The 23,339-nt window shown below is 32.4% G+C and overlaps 1 protein-coding gene across 4 annotated transcripts; it reads left to right on the top strand.

The window, feature by feature from the left end:
- The first annotated feature begins 169 nt into the window (after positions 1 to 169).
- Positions 170 to 21,846, top strand: LOC111620306 (tripartite motif-containing protein 3-like). Of its 4 annotated transcripts, none has more exons than XM_023362216.1 (7): positions 170 to 308; positions 5,768 to 6,783; positions 16,772 to 16,963; positions 17,850 to 17,993; positions 19,733 to 19,921; positions 19,977 to 20,134; positions 21,491 to 21,846. In XM_023362216.1, the coding sequence occupies exons 1-7, from the start codon at positions 271 to 273 to the stop codon at positions 21,644 to 21,646; spliced, it is 1,893 nt and encodes a 630-aa protein (XP_023217984.1). In that variant the 5' UTR covers positions 170 to 270; the 3' UTR covers positions 21,647 to 21,846. The 4 variants fall into 4 exon arrangements, with proteins under 4 accessions (XP_023217984.1, XP_023217985.1, XP_023217987.1 ...); XM_023362217.1 differs by having other exon boundaries at positions 5,798 to 6,783; positions 21,491 to 21,845; XM_023362219.1 differs by lacking the exon at positions 170 to 308 and adding an exon at positions 3,464 to 3,547 and having other exon boundaries at positions 5,798 to 6,783; positions 21,491 to 21,845.
- Positions 21,847 to 23,339: the final 1,493 nt, after the last annotated feature.

Below are 23,339 nucleotides of genomic sequence, written 5' to 3'. Positions count from 1 at the left end.
ACTTCTGTCAACTATACAGAAAACTATCATAAAAACATACAGGTAAATTCTTATCGGTTGGGTTAAGTTATGAATCTACTCGTGATTCACGTAATCGNAAACAAAAATTTGAGTGCAATTAACTTATATTTTTATTTTTCAAATAAATTGGAAAATGCCACCTAAGTTTTTTCAACTAATTCGAGATTTTAAAGCGTGAGATTATTCTGTTCGACTTTAAAATCGTTTGCACTAGTAAGTAGAACGAACTGATTTTTAATTTTGTCAACGATGAATTTCGATTCGAGATCTTTACCCGAGCCTACAAAGTTAGTATATTTGAAAATTAAAGTTCTTTTTAATCTTAGTACAGATAATTATAAAACGATTCGAATGGAATTAAAATTATTTATTTTGTTAGTTTTTATTAAGTTCTATTTATTGAATTTAGCAAACATTAAGAAAATACTGTGTATAAAATTAGAATCTAATTGATTTGAAATTTTTTATCGTTGCAAAATTGAAATCGAACGTCTCGGGAGTGATGAGCTCAATTTTTTATCATGAGGCTTAATCGGGACACGGATAGCCCTTTGGAACACTTTCGGAGAAAGCGATGATTTAAAGAAAACTTTCAATCCATTTTCAATAATAACTTACATAATCATTAACAAATACTTTAAGTTGTAATGAATAATTTCTCTATTATTATTAATCAGAAATCGTTACGTAACGTATAACAAATATTAATTGAATTTATGAAATTAAAAGATGAATTTTTTTAAACATGATGTAAGAAAAATCATATATATGCACATATTATTATTCTATGTATATTTATTTATTTTTAATAATAATAGAGAAATAACTAAACATCAACATTTCAAATTTAATAGAAAATAAATTAATAATTTAAATTATTAAGTTATATTAATGATTAAATTTGGCAAGAGATGGCGCATAAGGCCTGCCTCTAGTGCCAAATTACTTAGCATTTAATCAATAATAATAGTACAGTAGTAGTAATATATAGCCCGATATAATCCGGCAATCGTTTGGCGTTAATAGATAAAGCAACAGATTTTTTATTTTTTTCACTCACTTCCTTTCCATTAAATATACAACAGATTATAGTCTATTTATCCTAACTTGGCAGCTACTGTAAACAAAGATTCTGTCGTATTAATCCGCCGAAGATTTTCATTGGTCAAATCACAATCGGAAGTTGCTCGACACGTGTTGACCAGTTAAGCCCCTTTCTCTGCACGTGTTAAAGTAGGTCAAAGTTGTCACGACAATTTAAAAATTACCGAGATAATACAATACTTAGAAAAGTTATTATAGCTTACTTTAACATTTTTACGTAGCCGTTTAAATTATTTCCATCGTTTAAATATAGTTTGTCAAAAATTATTATTAAATATATATTATTAAGACTTACAGAAAACATGTATGAATTTATCTATGTTATATTTATATAAATAAAAATTTTTTAAAATAATTATAGTGTAAACTTACCTTATTAATCATCTGTATCAGAACATAGTTGCTCAAAGTAATCATTTATATCGCTTTCGTCACTACTTGTGTTAGACTGAATAATCAGTTTTTCTACAACAGTTTCTGAAATCTCATCAAGTTCCCACATTCGTTGTTCTTCTTTTTCTATATGTTCAATACATTTTCTCCATCGTTCTTCATTTATTTGTTCGATAGCTTCATTCATTAAAATTCGCACATCCGACAGTTTGAATGTTGTGTTGTGACGTGCGATGTAACCTTTCATATCTGCCCATATCAATTCAATAGGATTTAAATTACAATGATACGGAGGTAAACGTAACACGTCGATACCTATTTCTTTGGCCATTTCGTCAATAATATATTTATCGTATTTATGTTTTATTTTTTTAACAATATCCAAAAGTTCTATTTTCAACATTTTGTCGTTATGACGAACCCTATTTTTTTCCAACCAAGAAATTATGTCAGCTTTTTTCCAACTACAATTTGGAATCTTCTCAATTTTAGCTGAGTGATATGGAGCATTGTCCATGACAACAACAGCATTACTTTCTAATTTTGATAATATTTTTTCAAACCATTTTTTGAAATTATTGCTATCCATTTCTTCATGGTAATCTTTTGTCGACTTTGATTCAAATTCATACAGACCACCATTCAGAAAACCTGTATTGCTGCCTATATGAACAACAACTATTCGTTTCCCCTTTCCAGAAGGATTTTTCAATCCAGTAGATCGTCCAGACATAAAAGCTTCGCGATAAGACGTAATTGAACAATCCTTCCATACTTTATTCTTGGTATGGCCCGCATTAATCCATGTTTCGTCCAAATAGTAAATTTTACGGCCTAAAGAACGCATTTCTCTTATTTTTCGTAGATATTGTCTTCGCCATAAAATGATATCGTCTCTTTCAATTAATCTACTATTTCTGTTTCGGTTCGTATATTTAAAATTAAGTAATTTTAACAAATTATATATCGTAGATCGAGTAAAGTCTGGTAAATCTGGATCGTCATTAACAGCCTGTAATACCTTATCTACAGTAGGTAATTCGTTTAAAAAATAAAAATTGTGTACTTTACCTCTAATGGCACATTTTGTGAATTCGTCATATTTGTCAACGAGTTGAGTACGCTTACGGGTTTTCGAAGGAGTTATTACTTTACCATTAGTAAAATATTCTTTACGAATTCTGTAAATGCTCCGTTCTGATATCCCTGTTGTCTGTGCTACCATTTTCACTAAATCCTTCACGCAGACTTCTGGATTCGTTTCAGTTAAAGAATTAAACAAATTTAATACTATTTGTTTATCCGAGCTCCTCAGCGATTTTCCTTGCCGATGTTTAATCGTATTTACATTCAAGTTTTCCATTTTTGTAATTCAACAACACAATTTGAAATAACGGTAGTTATTGCAATGAATGGAAAAAGAAACAAAAACATTATAGTGCGCATGACCGGAAAAAGTTTATTTCTAATGATTCAGAATGTGCAAATATTTATTAAAATAACAACTTAACAAATATGAAATAATAACATTTATAATCATTGCTAAGTGAATAGCATTTCATTAATGATTTTATAAATAACGAAGAACTATTTTCTGCGGACGAATGAGATGCAATACGATTTTTAATTGATGGACATGGGTTTAAACCAATAAACAAAGGGAGGTGTGTCTTAGTTTGTTTACAGTAGCTGCCAAGTTAGGATAAATAGACTATAATTTAGACATTCCTGGCTGAGATTACCTTTTACGCACATCATCTTTTGTATACACCAATGACGTCATACTAATTTTAACTTAGAATTTTACAAATTTATAAATTATTTACAGTATCACTTTATCGTTGAATTTATTATAATAAATTATTTGTTATAATTTTGATATTTTGTGGAATGTAATATCCATTTATCATGACGATAAATCGTCTGATTATGCAAATTAGTAACTAAGTTAAGACCTATTGAGATAGTTGTCGAGATTTGACAAAATAAGCTTTCATAACTTATAAATCGAAATAAAAGAGGCAAGAATGTAAGTAAATATAACTATAATTCTCACTCTATGTGAAATTCATTTTCGATTGGATTTAATGTGTGACCTCAGTGTGACTTGGCCACACAGGTCTTTAACTGCTTAAGTGCGTAAAATAGTGGAAACTGAGCGGAAGTTTGGATCTGCTTATAAAAATTTGGATTTAAAGAATGTAACAGTTGCTGAATTAAGAAAGAAATTAAAAGAACGAGTAAGCGCATGATTTTCCCCTCGTAACCTCGACGTCATCGAAATGGCAGCCTCCATTGCTAACGATATGCATTTGAAAATTGCAGTCTATATGAAAATTACTAATTCAAAGTAACTTCAAAAAAATATGCGTAAAAATTAGCTCAGAAATTAAATATTATAACAACAACCCAGATGTGTTGTAACTCTGATGAAAGTCCATCAGAATTACAACACATCTGGGAAGACAATCGAATAAGAATAAATGACAAAATTTACGTCATTGTACGGTGGTACCACTTCACTAGCATAATTCATTATTTTTGGTCACTTTCTATTCTCGACTAGATTCTCCAAAGAACACCATGCCATCTCTTGGACGCTTTCTTCTTTCCTAAACCAAAATATTTGTTAACGAAGCATCTTTTGAAAACAACATTTAAAAGATGAAAATTGCTACAATAATAGACGCTAGTTCGACCTCCACGTTGAATTTTAAAATACAGTACAGAGTGAAAGATACTAGCGAAGCAGTTGTTAAATTAACAATCATAAAGCGCTGCACATAGCGTTACTGCAGCGATGAGTTTAACAAAACCCTCTTATTCTGTGAAATACTGTAGCAGTAATGTGATCAACTACTTAGCATTATTCATTAGTCTAACAATAGTAAACGTTAATCGCCGTTAACCTATAATTTACCGTCATCCATTAGGGCTCAAGGACGATATGCGAAATTGCTCCCCTAAGATTTTTTATTGCTAACATACATCATTTTTTTCCTTTAGAATAATATTTACACTATAGGCCTATATAGATACAGTAGAGCGTCGTTTATCCGTAAGTCAGTTATCCGAAAGAATTCCAGTCGGCCTAAAGTATAATTTTTATTTGTTTTTATATTTTTCAATGTATATATTTCGTTTGTAAAACATAAAGAAATCATTTTTAACGATACAATAGCCACGATTATTATTTTAAAAAGTTTACGTTAGGCTTAACATCGACGAAAATTCAATGCGAAGCGACATGCAACGGAGAAAAATTTCAACACGGGATAGGTTAATATATTTTTTCGTGCACAATCGGTTATACGAAAAATAAGTTATCCGAACAACCCAAGTCCCCAATTGATTCGGATAAACGACGCTCTACTGTTTTTTTTTATTGTTAATTTTAGATTTTATATTTTGTTGTTCGTTTATTTTAAGTAATTATTAAAGCATTAAAACTTTTATATAGTGTATAACTATTTAATTCATTACAAGCATAATTTTAATCTCCGAAATTCTAACATTATTTATCATAATAAATGCGGTTCAGTTATTAATTAAATAATACAGTACATGTGTCCTACATATTGTTAACTACATTGATGATGTTGGCATTATGCATTTTGCTAATATAAGTCTTGTTCAATTCGTCTAGAAATGTATGTTTTAATCTTAATTTGACATTATCTATTTAGTTTTACAATGAGCAAGTTTTGAAAAAAATGTCGACAGATTTTGATAAAAGTGTGCGCTATCCCAATCAAATAAACTCACAAAAAACTATTAAAATAAAAACATTCCAATTAAATGAGCGTTTCAATAACTTTTATTGTAGAGTAAAAGGAAAATCAGAATTTCGCAGAATAAAAGTAAACATTCCATAGTGCTTTGGTGCATGGTGCCTTTATTTTGAACGCTTTGAAAATTATAATTTATAATTTGTTTCATTTTTTAACAGAAAATACAAAATACAAAGTATAAGTTGAATAAATCAACTATTCAACAAAGTATTTTTATTTGAAATCCCACATTATTATTGGGATTATTTCCATTATATTTTGACTTAGACTGAGGGAAACAAAACTCTAGATATTTTGGTTGATTAATTTCATGGTAATTTATACAGTTTGATAAATAGCATAATGAAATGTTTATAAATTGAATGGCAAAACATTTAATAATATATCGAATTATTTTCAATATGTTTCTTTAAACTATTTAAAATTTTAAGTTTTAAAATTAATTTATTAAATTTCAGTACTAACTCAATGGCTTCCACTTTGATTAGACTAGAAGAATCGTTTATAAAGCAATATCCTGAGGATGTCCAAAAGAAACTGCAAGAAATTCGAAGTACTAAAATGATAATAGAACAAAAACATCATTATATCAAGCATCGTGTGGATGAATTGTTGGAAAATATCAGAAAACAAATATTTAAGGACGGGGATGAAATTTTAAACCTAAAATTGAAATCATTAGAAGAAATGGAGAAGAAAGTTAGAGATACAAGGTTGCTTCTAACAGATAATTGTATGAATATCCCCGAATCGATACGGGATATCTCTGAAATTGAAGAAATAGATTCATTTCATGATCAACTTTTATCTCATATCTCATTTGACTTCATAACAGATATATCGGATGCCAAATATTGTTTAGGTTATATTGAAAGTTTTCCACTCAAACCAAAAGACTTAACTCTTGAGATTAATGAGCTAAATAAATATGAAATTGGAACGGATTTTGAAGTTACAGTTAGAAGCAAGAAATCGTGGTACTTTATGACCTTGCGCTCATTAGCCGGCTATGCAGAGAACGAGAATGGAATAAAAATATTACCTAAGATTTTAGATAAAGAAGACGGTACTTACATATTCCTGTTTGTTTTAGATGATTTTTCTAAATACTATATCGAAATAACACTCTATGGTCGTCCAATCAAAAATAGCCCTCTTATAGTCAAGATCGAACCGAGCGTGCGAAGTAATAGATGTAAGACGTCTATTCCCAGAACGCTATCACCTTCAAATGAAGGAAAACATCCATTCAAAGACGGAAAACTATTAAATAAATATAATCAAAAATTCAAAGAAGAAGAAAAACATCTAGATACGAAAACATCCACACTTAATCCAGTCTATCGCAAAGACAAAGTACGTATTGATACAAATGGAGAGGAACTTATTGAAGATAAAAATTATGATCCTAAGAATGATTGTATAGAAAACCGCCGTAATGATATCAATAAAACAGACAGTTTAGATGGCGAAGGTAAGAATTGGATGTTATTGATGCTATAATTAAGTAAAGATTTTAATTTAGAATTTTTTTATAAATATCATAGTGGCTGTTTTTTTTAAAAAAAAACTTTGTATCCAATTTTGTCATATGCTAGTGATGTGCTGTATTCGTTACAACGAGTAATTCTAATACAGAAAAGACTAAGTTAACACACTTTTTTATTGCACAATATCTTACGAGAAACTCTCCGAATTTTCCTTTATATAGAATATTCCTTTATAAAAGGGAGAATGTCTCGGGTTACAAGTATTTCCCGAATTGTTATCAATCTATTGTTCGTTACTTCTGTGTAACTGTATCCGTTGTATTCAAGTATCCGAAATAACCAAGATTTTTCAAAACTATTTCATACTTGTTACTCTTAGAATCAAGACAATGAAGAGAAAATAACGAATAAATGATGATTAGATTGCCGTTTCTTAAGTAACTTTTTTTTTTTTTAACCTAAGTTGTTCTTAATGACACACTTACTTATTGTATGTATAAATGCCCCTTAATAATTGGTTAAACCAGCGAATGTTAAGGACTTAAGGACATGACCGTCCAACAAATGAATATTCATACCTAATATTTATGACTCATTGCTTGATTACGCACTACAGTAGAAGGTAATGAGTACGTAGTAGTTCAATGACTCGTAATCCTCATAATGTAATATGGTTACTGTTTATTCAATTTCTATATATAACGTCCCTTTAATCCAAAAAAAAACTTGTTTGGTAGACGGTCTCACAGCAGTTCTGGTTAGAAAATTACGACTTTATTTCATAAATTGAACTCATATTATACATCAGATTACAGTCGACCCCCCTATAAGATAGAGATACGTTCCATTCTCTAGGAATCCGATTTCTTACGAATCCTTCCAATCGCAACCCGACACGTGTCAAGTTTACGGACTACGGCTGTTTGAAAGATTTTCTTCCATAAAATTAATCGATTCTAGACTAATCCGACTCAACATTTCCAAAATANTCGAATATACAATAGCAATCTTATCTTTTTTTTTCGCGTGTAGTATAGAAATTTGTAATAAGATACATAATGCGGTTATAAAAAAATATTGTACGATTATTTTCATATAATTAAAATTAATATGTATTTATTTTTTAGAAAATACAAGGGAAGCTGTGGATGCGCCGCTTCCAATGACAGCACGCCACTGGTTTGAACAGATCTACAGTAGGCCGCAGTTCAATCTTATCTAAGAAAGATACAGTTTAAAATCAAGAAGACTCGCGCAGCTAAAGGAGTAACAAAAATCACATTTGAGAAATAAAGAACATTGAAGAGCTCATAATGAAACCTGAAACGGATCTGATGACAGAAGAACGCCAAGAATCTTGGCAAGATATGTTTTCTTCTGAAAAAGAAGATTAAATAGCAGATATCGGCATTAATAAAAAAGTATAATCTTTTGAAGAAGTGGGAAGATGTCAGAATGACAGTCTTAGAATCTCATCCAAACCAGGATGAAGTTAATAGGCTTGGTGATCTCTACAATTACAATGCTATTAATTACTTCTGAAAAATCCTGAAGAAGAGAGAGAAACAATCGACATTAGACAGATTCTTTAACCCCCACAAACGGAAAAAAACATGACTAATAAAAATGCAAGACTGTGAATATATGTATTTTTATTATTACATATATACTTTCTTACTACGTTTATTTATATTTTTTATGTTTTGGGGTTTCCAGAACTAATTAATTAAATTGCCATAGAAACCTATGGTAAATCGATAATCGGTTAACGAACACTTCGGATAGCGAACAGTCTTTGAACGGATATGTTCGTTAACTAATCACCCACTGTAATTATAAAATTAATTTTATTTAAAAATTTATTATTAATAATAAAAAAATATAAAACAAAAATTTGAGTGCAATTAACTTATATTTTTATTTTTCAAATAAATTGGAAAATGCCACCTAAGTTTTTTCAACTAATTCGAGATTTTAAAGCGTGAGATTATTCTGTTCGACTTTAAAATCGTTTGCACTAGTAAGTAGAACGAACTGATTTTTAATTTTGTCAACGATGAATTTCGCTTCGAGATCTTTACCCGAGCCTACAAAGTTAGTATATTTGAAAATTAAAGTTCTTTTTAATCTTAGTACAGATAATTATAAAACGATTCGAATGGAATTAAAATTATTTATTTTGTTAGTTTTTATTAAGTTCTATTTATTGAATTTAGCAAACATTAAGAAAATACTGTGTATAAAATTAGAATCTAATTGATTTGAAATTTTTTATCGTTGCAAAATTGAAATCGAACGTCTCGGGAGTGATGAGCTCAATTTTTTATCATGAGGCTTAATCGGGACACGGATAGCCCTTTGGAACACTTTCGGAGAAAGCGATGATTTAAAGAAAACTTTCAATCCATTTTCAATAATAACTTACATAATCATTAACAAATACTTTAAGTTGTAATGAATAATTTCTCTATTATTATTAATCAGAAATCGTTACGTAACGTATAACAAATATTAATTGAATTTATGAAATTAAAAGATGAATTTTTTTAAACATGATGTAAGAAAAATCATATATATGCACATATTATTATTCTATGTATATTTATTTATTTTTAATAATAATAGAGAAATAACTAAACATCAACATTTCAAATTTAATAGAAAATAAATTAATAATTTAAATTATTAAGTTATATTAATGATTAAATTTGGCAAGAGATGGCGCATAAGGCCTGCCTCTAGTGCCAAATTACTTAGCATTTAATCAATAATAATAGTACAGTAGTAGTAATATATAGCCCGATATAATCCGGCAATCGTTTGGCGTTAATAGATAAAGCAACAGATTTTTTATTTTTTTCACTCACTTCCTTTCCATTAAATATACAACAGATTATAGTCTATTTATCCTAACTTGGCAGCTACTGTAAACAAAGATTCTGTCGTATTAATCCGCCGAAGATTTTCATTGGTCAAATCACAATCGGAAGTTGCTCGACACGTGTTGACCAGTTAAGCCCCTTTCTCTGCACGTGTTAAAGTAGGTCAAAGTTGTCACGACAATTTAAAAATTACCGAGATAATACAATACTTAGAAAAGTTATTATAGCTTACTTTAACATTTTTACGTAGCCGTTTAAATTATTTCCATCGTTTAAATATAGTTTGTCAAAAATTATTATTAAATATATATTATTAAGACTTACAGAAAACATGTATGAATTTATCTATGTTATATTTATATAAATAAAAATTTTTTAAAATAATTATAGTGTAAACTTACCTTATTAATCATCTGTATCAGAACATAGTTGCTCAAAGTAATCATTTATATCGCTTTCGTCACTACTTGTGTTAGACTGAATAATCAGTTTTTCTACAACAGTTTCTGAAATCTCATCAAGTTCCCACATTCGTTGTTCTTCTTTTTCTATATGTTCAATACATTTTCTCCATCGTTCTTCATTTATTTGTTCGATAGCTTCATTCATTAAAATTCGCACATCCGACAGTTTGAATGTTGTGTTGTGACGTGCGATGTAACCTTTCATATCTGCCCATATCAATTCAATAGGATTTAAATTACAATGATACGGAGGTAAACGTAACACGTCGATACCTATTTCTTTGGCCATTTCGTCAATAATATATTTATCGTATTTATGTTTTATTTTTTTAACAATATCCAAAAGTTCTATTTTCAACANTCGCCGTTGAATAAGAAATGTTTCTTTCACAAGAAATGTATAAAATTACAGTACTGTATTAGACTTACGGTACCTAATTTACATACTGACAGACGATAGTTAGCGTAAAAATCTCCGTAGCGTGGCGCCACGCTAGACGGCGGAAATTATATATTTAATTATAACAAAGTTACAATAAGTTAATATATAATTATATATACAGTACCTAATTTATATATAATTAATATATAATTATATGTACAGTACCTAATTTATATATAATTTATATAATACTGTCCAGACGATAGAAATCTCTCCGTAGCGTGGCGCTACGGACGGCGGGAAAGTAGTTCGGCTGCCCGATGACGTTTGAAGTGTTTATAGGGAACTTTTACTATTTTTTACGGAGACCGGTAGCAATTTTTTCGTAGTTTTATAGGAATCGTAATTATAGGGACCGTAATTATAGGGGGGTCGACTGTATACAAATGTATTTTGGTTGGTGTAAGAGGGATTGTAGACTTACACCAACCCGAAATGCACTTGTATAATCTGATGTATAATATGAGTTCAATTTGTAAAATAAAGTCGTAATTTTCTAACCAGAAATGCTGTGAGACCGTCTACCAAACAAGTTTTATTATTATTATTATGTTGCGTTTTATGATTTATACTCGGTTCACACTGGTGGCTGTGTACTATGCCGGACCAAAGTCAAGGCATAACAACCAAAACAAAACTAAAATAAGTGTGTCAATGTGTGTGTCTGTATTCAGGAATTTCCTAATAATGTGGCATGTATTCAATATAGTGGCCTTCTGTAGTGTGATGTATGTATTTCTACTCAATTGTAATGTTCCCAGGCTTTTGTGTAGTGTGTGTGGTATCACACCTGTACAGGAGAGAACGACAGGTACAATAAGCACCCTATCCATCCTCCACAGATGCCTTATTTCCTGGGCGAGTTCCGTGTACTTACTAATTTTTTCAGTGCATGTGTTTTGTACATTGTGAGTGTTTGGAATGGCTATGTCTATAATGTATGTGATTTTATTGTGTTTATCAATGAGTGCGATGCCTGGTCTGTTGTGGTAAATTGTTTTATCTGTGATTATGGCTCTGTCGTAATACATTTTGTGCGTGTTGTTTTCCAATACTGTCTGTGGAATATACTTGTAGTTTGGTTCGTGAATGTCTACCAAGTTGTGTTTCTTTGCAAGCTTTTGGTGTATTATATTTGCTACTTGATTATGTCTGTGTAAATAATCTGTCTGTGCCAAGAGCTTGCATCCAGAAGTGATGTGTTGTATAGTTTCTGGCATGATGTGACATTTTCTGAATGTGTCATTTGTGAGTGTTGTATCTTTGAGTATGTGTTTTCTGTAGTTTTTAGTATTTATGACCTGATCCTGTATGGCAATCATGAATCCTTCCGTCTCCCCAAAGAGGCATCCCCGATCTAACCAGCTGTTTGACGCAGTTTTGTCAACAAAATCCTGGGCCAGGTCGTAAGGATGCCTGCCATGGAGAGCCTTTTGAGCCCATGATTGCTTAATGTTGTCTATGCTTTTTATATGTTGTGTCATGTCTGTATGTTGTGAGTGTAAGTTTAATGGTGTGTTATTTGAGTCTGCTAGAGTTACTGCTTTATGTAACTGTGATGTTTCTTGTTTCTTGTAGAAAAACTCTCGCAGTGACTGTATTTGTTTGTAGTGAAGGTTAACTATGTCAATCAGGCCACGTCCGCCTTCTTTACGTGGAAGGGTTAATCTTTCTGTGGCGGATTTAGGATGATGTTGTTTATGCTTAGTAAGTGTTGTTCTTGTTTTCCTTTGGAGTTGCTCGAGATCTGTGTGAGTCCAATGTATAACTCCAAAAGAGTATGTGAGTACTGGGATGACATATGTGTTTATTGCTTTAACTGTGTGTTTTGCATTTAACTGTGTTCTAAGTATAGCGTTTAACCTACTTTGGTATTCTTTAATTAATCGTTGCTTTATTTGTGTATGTTCTGTTAGTTTGGCCTGTTGGAATCCTAAGTACTTGTAGAACTCGCCCTCTTCCATGGATTCAATAACGTCTCCATTTCCAAGTGCAAAATCTTCTTTCTTCAGGATTCCTTTTTCTATGTGAAGTGTTTTGCATTTGTCTAAGCCAAACTCCATTTGTATGTCCTTAGTGTATGAATGTGTGATTTGTAGGAGTTGATGAAGTTGTTTTTGTGTGGATGCATAAAGTTTTATGTCGTCCATGTACATGAGATGTGAGAGTGTAAACTGTGTTGTTTTTTCATGTCTGATATTGTAGCCATAATGCGTGTTGTTTAACATGTTGGATAATGGATTCAGGGCTAGGCAGAACCAGAGAGGACTCAAGGAATCTCCTTGAAAAATTCCTCGCCTAATGAATATTTCGTTTGTTTGTATGGAAGTGTTACTAACCCTGAGATGTAGTGTTGTTCTCCAGTGCTGCATAGTGTTTTCGAAGAATGCAATGAGTGATGGATGTATTTTGTACATGTGTAGAATATGTAGCAGCCAACTGTGTGGAACACTGTCGAATGCTTTTCTGTAGTCTATATATGCCATGTGTATGTTTCTGTGTTGTTTGTGTGCTTGCCGTAGAATGACTGAATCTATGAGTAACTGTTCTTTGCATCCCCTGTGATTTCTACGGCAACCTTTTTGTTGTTCTGTAAGAATGTCGTGTTCTTCAACATGTTTGTATATTTTGTTTGTGATACAGGATGTCAATAATTTGTAGAGTGTTGGAAGACATGTAATTGGTCTGTATTGTGTGGGGTCTGTGGTTTTGTTGTTTTTAGGTTTCATGTAGGTGATGCCCTGAGTAAGAAATTTTGGCATGTCTTGTGGATTGATGATGATGTGTGTTAGATGTTTAGCTAGTTCCTGGTGCAGTGATGTAAACTTTTTGTACCAGAAATTGTGAATGTTGTCTACACCAGGTGTCTTCCAGTTGTGTGTTCTGTTAACAGCGTAGCGGATGTTGTGTACGTTTATTTCAGCACAGGGCATAGTTGGTATGTTGTGCAAGTTTCTGTTCTCCTCCTCGATCCAGCCCGCATCAGCATTGTGTGTAACAGCATTGGACCAAAGAGAAGACCAAAGAGAATAAGTTGTGAGTTCTTCTTCTGTTGGTGTGCCACTGTGCTGTGTATTAGTATTTGTTTTGGTACTGATTTGTCTGTAGAAAAGATTTTCGTTGTTTGTGAATAATTTATTTTGTTGTTTTCGTAGTGTACATGTTTTGTATCGTTTGTATCGTGCTTTGGCTGCAAGTTTTTGTTTTAGTGTATCGATGTATTCTGTAATGTGTGTTGTGATGTTCATGTTTTGTATGTGTTTTGATTTTCTTGAAAATGTTTTTGAGTTGTTTCATTAATTTGGATGTTATGTTGTTTTTAGTGTAATGTGTCAGCCTGCCTAATTGCTGTCTAATGTCATTTATTTGTGTTTCTATTCTTCTCTGCCAGGCAGGCTTGTGATAGAATTGTGTTTTGTGTGTGTCTGTCTGTGATTGTATTTTCAGTCCATGGTGTGTTACTACTGTGACTGCCCCAGCATAAACTAATGTATGAATGTCTGAGAGTGTAGAAATTGAATGAATGTAGTTTGGTTGACGTGTTGATTTTCGGTATTCGTGGTCTTTGTGTTGGATCTGTGCGTATATATTTAGTGAGTATTTCCTGAAGTATAAGTGAGAGTGTATTAACTAAATCTATATCTATGTTATCAGTGATGGATGAGGAAGTGTCTAAAGTATCATTAATGGTACTTGTTGTATGTGTACTATCATCAATGCTTGTTGCTGGATTATCCTGACAGGTTAAGTGATCTTCATTAATTAATGTTAAATGTTTCTGTCTGTTGATGTATTTGTTCAGCAACCTGTTGTTAGATAAGTTCAAGTGTTGTTTGTGGGATAAGGTTGTTGTTTATAATTGTTCTTTTTTGATCGACAACCCTTTGTTCGGTGACAGTGAGGTGAGAATATTGTTGTGTGAATCTATGATGTAGTTGTCTGTATGCTGTCATGTTTGTTTCGAGTCTTGTGATGGTGTAGTAAGTACGGATGATAAATTCGTTCATTTCTATTGTCCATTTCATCCGTTGGCGTGGTTTTCCAGCCTTTGTGGTCTGTGGATGCATTGCCACAGAAACACCAAGGCTAGGTTGATTCCTCACATCCGTTGAGGGCATTGCAGTAACCTTGCTTGGGCCGGCGCTGCTTTCGCCACCGGTAATCAAGGGAGATTGTGGCCTATTTTTCGAACGTGAGCCTCTGCCTAACCCACGATCACGGACCTTGTCAACCCGGGCGACGTCCGAGCCGGTATCACACTTTGATCTGGTTACTACCATAATAATTATCTCCACAGAATGTGGGTGTGGTCACTCTTAGCTTCATTTCTCCCCATAGACCTTACTGGCATGGGTGTCCCTACCAGAAGCTTGTGCTCCAGCCTGCATTGCTCTATAGTTCAGTAAAATTACTGGGCTCTCCCACCACAACCAGGTGGTGACAACGGGAGAGTTATTATTATTAAAGGGACATTATATATAGAAAGTCCTAATCCTCATGTAATTGCAGTGGCGGATGAATCCACACACGAGGATTAGGAGTCACTGAACCGTACTCGTTACTTTCTAGTGTGTAATCAAGCAACGAGTCACAAACGTTAGAGATAGTCGTGTGTTATTCATACCTATCTATCCGCTTTTCAAAGTAAGGCCGAGACTTCACTACCGTAAAAACGGCGTAAACACCCCTCACCGTAAAAACTTTTAATCACGTGACTTATTTGCGTCTGGATTGTGGTGGAGGTCCGGCTAGCGAAGTTTTTACGGTACTATCGAAGTTATAACGACAATGATTATATTCTACAAGTTTTTTTTTCTGTACTATAATTACAAATGTAGTAAAAATAATATCTTTACTTTCATATATTAACTTTTATTATCGTATTATTAATTAAGATAATATACAGCACTTATTAAGCTTAGCTTTCTTCATTATATACTCCTCTAAATTGAAGGATTTTCCTTTGGCCGTCCGTATCGCGTGAATTAGGCATCCATTATTATAATCGGGATACTTCTTGTCGTAGATACACGAATACTTTCGGATGTTTTCGATAAATCTTTCCAGATCTATTCTAGAGTAGCCACGAGGGAACGTACACAAAAGCTCGTTTTCCGCCATTTTCGCACCGTGTCCCAATGACCTAGATTTCACTGACTTCTGATTGGTGGATGGTACCGTTTTACGGCCGTATTCGCGTCCAAAGTTGAACACTGCTCAACTCGCTTTACGGTGGTTTTACAACCTGCTCAAGCATAAAATATCAGGGCCACGTGATTGAAAGCTTTTACGGCGAGGGATTTTTACGTCGTTTTTACGGTAGTGGAGTCTCGACCTAACGGGCTTGAATATTTTTTGGTAATAAACAAGTACCGATATCTATACCGCTACTCAGAAGTAACGGGAGGCACATCACTACCATAGATCAATGTTTAAACTTATTTTTCAGAAATTTACAGGATTAGACTACCGTGAATTAAAATTACATATACAATTGTATCGAATTGCATTTCATTTTACTTTCTTTAATTGAAACCTCGACGAGTCGGATTGTCGAAGCGGTGGAATATCAAGCCTGCTTAATCTCGAATTATGTGAATAGCAACAAATTCGGTACTTTTCCGGCTGTTAAAGTAACAGACGGAAAGTATTGAATCGGTCAAATTTTGACCCTTTGGATTGTTTGATTCCTCAACATTTTAAAGTCCCCTAATTCCAAGAACACTAAAAACAGGAAGAACAAAATAATGTATAGGCCTGTATTTTGCTTCATCTCAGGACTTTATGGACTAAATATTTTTAAAATTTGGCGGGAATACTTCCATATACAGATATTGTTGCTATTATGTTTTGAAGATTATAAGTCAAAGGGAGATAGGTGTATGGGGTAATTTCGCAAGAGGGGTCAGACTTAATACAAATTTTACTCACTATTGGTATTTATAATTTTAGAAAAAACTCCCCTACCCCAAAATATGACGATTTATTCCTGTCTATGGGATTGCTAAAAACTATGCTTCAGTAATTTATTTTTTCTGTCATTTTGCGATTTTGGTATAGATACAGAAAACTAGATTTGAGAACATCAAGTTTAAATATGAATAAAATACTTTAAAAATTGATTAAAAAAATGAAAGAAAAACACCTTTTTTCTGTGATGAATTATTTTTATTTTTTTCCCCAGAAGACAGTGTTACTCTTACAGCTTATCTTTTATCTACTATAACTAAACAAAATGGTGTTGATCTTTACTTTCCTATTGGAGTTTCCGTAAAGCAGAGTAATGATATCATTATATGTGACACTGGCCATCATATGGTGTGGATCGTAGATGAATCTGGTAAACCTAAACAGAAAATTACTCAAAGAAAGCAAGGTAAGGAATATTATTGTGTTTTCATTAATAAAAATCACATTTGACGTTTCACAATTCTTTTTATTAAATTGGATGTGATATTGGTTGATAGCCTATGTAAATTTTCAGAAAGTTAAATCTAACTGAAAATTGCATTGATAATTTTCTTTCGCACGTAAGTATCTGATGATGATATTGAAATAACAGCCAAAAGTCATCTATATCTACAGTAATAATAAAGATATTATTAAACTAAATAAAATCAAATTACAGATCAGATCGAGATCAGATCGAACTGTCTTTCGGTTAAACGTTTACGCCATAGATTATTGTGAAAAGATGTCATTTAAAATATCTACAGTAGGCTTTGATTTAGATTGCTTATGATTTATTAAAATTATTGATTTCTGCTGTGATTTCCGTTTAATCTCTTTCGATACAGTATTAACTAAAATGTATAAAATTATCTTGTCTAATCTACGATGTCAACAAACGTGCTGGACCGAGAGCTTTATGGTCTAGGAGTAGAGCAGTTTCCTTTAGCCTTTTGTTTTTAAACAAATGAAGTACATAGAACATTTCTTTATTAATTAAAAAGACGTTTAAAAGATTTTATTTTCTATTAGTAAAATTAACGTTAATTTTGTAGGGGTAAGAATCACTATGAGCCCTTAGCTTTTTCTCTGGGCTGGGGGAAAAATCAGTTTCTGCTTCTCGATGAACCTGCAAAACTAAAACTAGGGCTTTTTAAATATGCTGTTATGGGTTTCGACAGACCCACAGGGTTAATGAACAATAGGAATCCGGTTTAAAATCATCCATATTATTAAAATAAGATATATTTAGATGTCATTTTCCACTGTAGAATTATTTTTATTTTTTAAAAAAAATTCATTTCCTTTTCCAGGAGTAAATCTGTATAGACCTTCGGCAGTTGTTGTTACTGAAGACGATAATTTTGTTGTGAAAGATAATCACGGACTTCATTTATATAGTCAAAACGGCATTTTCATAAGAAGTATTGGAGAAAGAATACTTCAGAAGCCTTATGGTAAATTTGAAATTTTGGATTTAGCTGCTAAAAAAATAGGATAACTTCAGGGCCGGACTAACCCACTTTTGAGGCCCTAGACATTTTCTTCTTCAGGGTCCCCTGTCGGCTCTTTCAATTAATAAATTTTGTTACTATTATTTCTATTAAATCGCATACGGACACTGCAGCTGCTTAATAAAAATAAAAGCAAAATTATTTAATAATATTTCACAGGATTCAAGAATACATATAGTTAATATTATTCTTATCTCTATAAAAAAAATTCTAAATTATTGGGAGTTCCCTTTTACTTTCAATTAGAAGAAACATAAGAATACGAGGGTTTGGTTCAAAAAGTTCCCGAACTTTTGAACAAACTTCACATACTTCACATATTTGTCAGGGTTCCCTTCAAAGTAGTCTCCTCCGCAACGTATACACTTATTTCAACGGTGTTTCCACTTTTTAAAACAGTCCTGGAACGCTTTCTCCGGAATGCTCATAAGCTCCTCCGTCGCTTTTTCTATCTTTGGAATGGTGGCAAATCTTTTTCCTTTGAGCGTGTTTTTTAGTTTGTTGGAAAACAGGAAAAAGTCGCATGAGACCAGGTCAGGTGAGTAGGGTGGGTGGGGAAGCACAGCGGTCTTGTTTTTGGCCAAAAACTCACGAGTTCTGAAAGACAAATGAGTCGACACGTTGTTGTGATGAAAAAAAACCACTCGCCGCTTCTCCAAAATTCGGGCCGTTTTCGCCTGATTCTGTCTCTTAGGCGTTTCATAACACCAAGTAGTACTCCGTGTTGACTGTCTGGCCTGTATATAGGTATTTGTGATGCACAAACCCCTTTGCATCGAAAAAAACAGTCAACGTCACCTTAACATTTGAGCGAACTTGTCGAGCTTTTTGGAGCACTGTTTCACCCACCCGTGGGAAGTTTCCGTGAAGGATTTTCCGAGTTTCACACAGAATTTCACAGAACAACGTTGCTCTTTCAAAGAGTTGATTTTCGCGGATCCGATTTTTCGCCGAACCCCACAAACACCCCTTCACATAAACGGCTTTAACTAATCACCAAAACAAGATATCAACAAACGGGTTGAAGGAGGTTACTCGGGAGGTTTCCGCGGACACAACGCCTCCAAGCGAATTAAAAAATAACCAACTGGAGGCGCGCTATTCAAAAAGTTCGGGAACTTTTTGAACAACCCACGTTCATTTTCTTTAGATTTTAGAATTCACTATAACCATATAAAAGCAATACTGTATATTTTTGTTTATTATATACAGTTGTCCAACAGAAAAGTAAACTATCTTATTTACAAATCTTTTCAAAATAGACAGTTTGACCGGACCCTTCTAAAAACCGGGCCCCAGACATTTGTCTCATTTGTCTATGCGATGATTCGGTCCTGGATAACTTCTATACTAATTTTTGGAATAGAAAAGAGGTCGTGAAATTGATGATAGTAGTTTAGTAATAAGCTAGATTTAAGTAAGATATCCGTTTTAAAAAAGTTTCAACTGTGTTTGTATTCAGTCAGTTGATTATATTTTTCCGAATTTTCGTATCAAAATATATTTTGACTAACATAAATTGAATGATAGATTCGGGGCAATTTTCTTATACCATCTCCCTAATATATTTATTACATGTATATTAACTGTTTATATATTCATTAGCTGTTTCCTTGAATATACAGTATATAAAATAAATCGAATGATTTGAGATAAAATATCAATGCTCATTAAATTTATAGGACTTGCAATAACAGAAGATGAAAAATTAATAACATTGAACGAGACATCAACACCCAGTTTATTTGTTTTCAATAAGGATGGCGGCATAGAAAATGAGAATTTATTCGAACCACTAGCAGAAAGATCAGCAGCATCAAAATGTCGATTTTTGGCATCCTATTCGAATGAAGTCGTCGTATCTGATTTAGGTACGGAAGTGTTATAAAATATTAGAAATTTTACTAACGAATTTTTTAACTTTAGGATTAAGCAAGATATATAAAACAACTATGGACGGGCAACTGATTAAAGAATTTGGTTCTTACGGAATAACTGATGGTGCTATGAATGAACCGTCTGGCATTACTTTAGATCCAAAAGGAACTATGCTTATTGGTGACAGCAAAAACGATCGCATTCAGGTAAAATGGTTTGGTATTTGAAGTAATTATCTGGTTAGTTGTATTTATAACAAGTAAAACGGCAAAACCGTATTTGGGACAAGACTATGTCTGGGTGACTCACTACTAAGCGGAAACACTTTGACCCTCAAGGCGGGTCTCATTCTCATTCTCCAGTCTTCTTTGGTATCGCTGCTTTTGGGCGCGATAGTTCAAACTTCGCCGGCCACGATGCATTTTCGATGAAATTAACTTATCCAATTTCGAAATTTCTCTCCGTCGGCCCGGGTTGAATTTTTGTCGATGCGTAACGAAAAGTTCCCGTTTTTGAAAAAAATAATCGTGGCTACTGTATCGTCTGAATTTTTTTTTTTTAATTTTGCACAAACAATATACAGTTTAACCTGATTATAACGTCACGACAACCCTAATATAACGTCAAATTTTTATCGGTCCCACGATTTTACTATACAGTAGAGTCTCGAAAACTCGGCCTAATGTGGACCGAAGGGTGGCCGAGTTTGTGAAAATGCCGGGTTATCGGGAATGGGGTTAAAAAAAATAAGTATAGTGTTTCCTCAGAAAATACTGCACTGTACTTGTATGTATTGTTTACTTGAGAATACAACAGAGAATAAACTGCCCAAATACCCTTAAACAAAGGAAAAGTACGTCTTTTATGAAGGCATAGAGCCTTTACTACATGAAAATGAAAATTAATGAACACACTGTGTTCAGTAATTTACCTGATAAGACAGACCTCCGAAAAATACTTTATGAGGCATAAAGCTGTCTATAATGAAAATTAATTAACTACGGATTTTTTTGCCCTGCCAGGGTGTGGCCGAGTTATCCGGACTGCCGGGTTATCGAGTGCCGAGTTTTCGAGACTCTACTGTACTAGATAATGTTAAAGAACCCACTTGTAATGACATAAAACCGTTTTAACGTCATATTTGAAGCACTCCCAATTTACAAAATTAGATTACAAATTTTATTTAACATAGAAGAAACTACGTGTTCAGTCCTAAGATCAGAGTTCACTTCTTAGAATGACTGTAGGTGGTACTCTCCCCCATATGACTTCGGTGGGGTGAGGTACCTGTTTTGCCTGTTGTAGAAGAGGATCGCCATTTTGTATTTTATTTTGACTCTGTTCTCGGTCCCCTGACTACCTACGAGTCTGGATTTTTTATGCGCAAATGATTTGGGCACCTAATACTCTGCCAAATATCAATTCTCGACATGTACTCCTTCATACCTCTATGCTGGTAACATAAAACGGCAGTACGGTTTTATAGACGAGACATAGTCTTGTCAATAAATAAATAAATGTTTCCAATTCAATAAAATTTATTTAAGCAAATATATTTTTAGATCTTCGACTGGAATGGAGAATTCTTAGGTAACGTGATTTTCACCTCTCCAATTAGGAGACCTTCGGATATCGCTTTAACTAAAGATGGACGTTTATATGTTGCTAATTACTTGGATCATTATATATCAGTTTTTCGTCTTAAAATAGGAGATTGATTTTAAAATTTATCCGATAATCATCATATACAGTAAATCAATATTAATTCGGATTATAATGCATATTGAAACTATTGATTATCTTTCCTTTCGTTAAAAAGTTTTGAAAATTAAATTATTTAATGTAAAAAAAATTTAATAATATAATAATCTTTCTGTTATATTAAAATAAAATGAACAAAAGAATATTAAATAAATTATATAAAGAATTATTAAAAGATTATTTAAAGAAATATTTAATAATATAAAGATGTATTAATTATACAGTACATAATTTACTCTTATTTTGATTTTTCGTCATATTTCATATGTATTTTCGGATACAAACATTTTTCGTCTGTTATTTCATATGTATTTTTTGTTAAAAAATAAAATATACTTTTAATTAATATTTATATTAGTGGCATAACATGTATGAGACTGCAATCGCAACATTTCCAAAACGGATCTCCATTAGGCTATCTGTAATTCTTTTCGCAAAACAGCTTAATATACATAAAATTATAAAGTGATAAATGATTTATACATTTTAAAAATAGTAAACTATATAACAGATTGTTTCTTATATTTTGAACGGGTAATGCACTGTACTCAATTCGGATTCGGAAGTTTTGTAAAGTTCGAAAGCTCCTTTTGGTAATATACAGTGACCTTGATAGAAATTAGTCAAATAATCGGTTTTCTTCAGTAAGTAAATAAACTGATCTATTGTGCATTTTTACAGTCCGACCAAGATATTGGTCTAGAGTAGCCATGTCCAACCCGTGGCCCAGTCAATGTTTTTGTGCAGCCCTTTAAAACCGTAATTATCTTGTGATATTTCATTTGTAATAAAAATTTACACATGTATAGTTAAGAAATATTCCTATTCTAATCTCAATTGTAAATTTCGAATGCAAAAATGATTGTTTTAATTCTATGTTATTTATGATAAAATCTCTATTTATTATATAAAATAATTAAACCGATTTTTAATATTAGCTCGATAGAAAAATTAGATTAAAAAAACTGTTGACTGCCGTAACACAATACTTCTGTGAAAATAGAGGAAACGAGACAACGAATGAACTCGAATAATTCTAATTAAGATTCAGACGGGATATTACTGTATATAGGTATGTAATAGCCTATATAAACTATAACGGAAAATAAGATTTAAAGTAGGCAATTTATTAATTTTCATTTTGCTTTAACAATTTCATTGGATAATTAACAATGAAAATGACTGAATCGCTTCCCCAAAAATGAATGAAAAGATCCGATTCCTCTGAAGATTAATCGATCAATTTTTGTTGAAAACTACCGCCGCTAATTGTGATATTTTGCTTATCAAAGTTAAAAAGTATTTAAATGTAGAAAGATCGTAGTCTTTTTTGAAGCAAACTGAAAAAAGCACTCGCAATAACAGTGGCGTGCCGTCATTAGAAGTGGTGGATGCGCCGCTTCCCTTGTATTTTCTAAAAAAATAAATATAATTTTAATTATATGAAAATACTGTAATCGCACAATATTTTATTATAACCGCATCTATATATACAGTAGAGCCTCGATTATCCGACCCAATTGGGGACTGGGGTTGGTCGGATAATTGAAAAGTCGGATAACCGAAAAGTATGAAAAAATCCATTATTAGTGTAGTATATTATTATATCCCATGTAATTAGTATATTAGTATATCGCTATTAACCTATTT

This window comes from Centruroides sculpturatus, unplaced genomic scaffold, assembly GCF_000671375.1.
Source record: "Centruroides sculpturatus isolate CEXI.00-Female unplaced genomic scaffold, Cexi_2.0 scaffold4, whole genome shotgun sequence".
NCBI lineage: Eukaryota > Metazoa > Arthropoda > Arachnida > Scorpiones > Buthidae > Centruroides > Centruroides sculpturatus.
This window is presented reverse-complemented; position numbering and strand designations above follow the sequence as displayed.

Excerpts from the sequence above, each read along its gene's own strand:
- LOC111620306 (XM_023362216.1), top strand. The coding sequence starts at position 271 with ATGAATTTCGATTCGAGATCTTTACCCGAGCCTACAAA. Across the intron at positions 19,922-19,976 it reads AGTCGTCGTATCTGATTTAG|GATTAAGCAAGATATATAAA; the intron begins GTACGGAAGTGT and ends TTTTAACTTTAG. Across the intron at positions 20,135-21,490 it reads GCAAAAACGATCGCATTCAG|ATCTTCGACTGGAATGGAGA; the intron begins GTAAAATGGTTT and ends ATATATTTTTAG.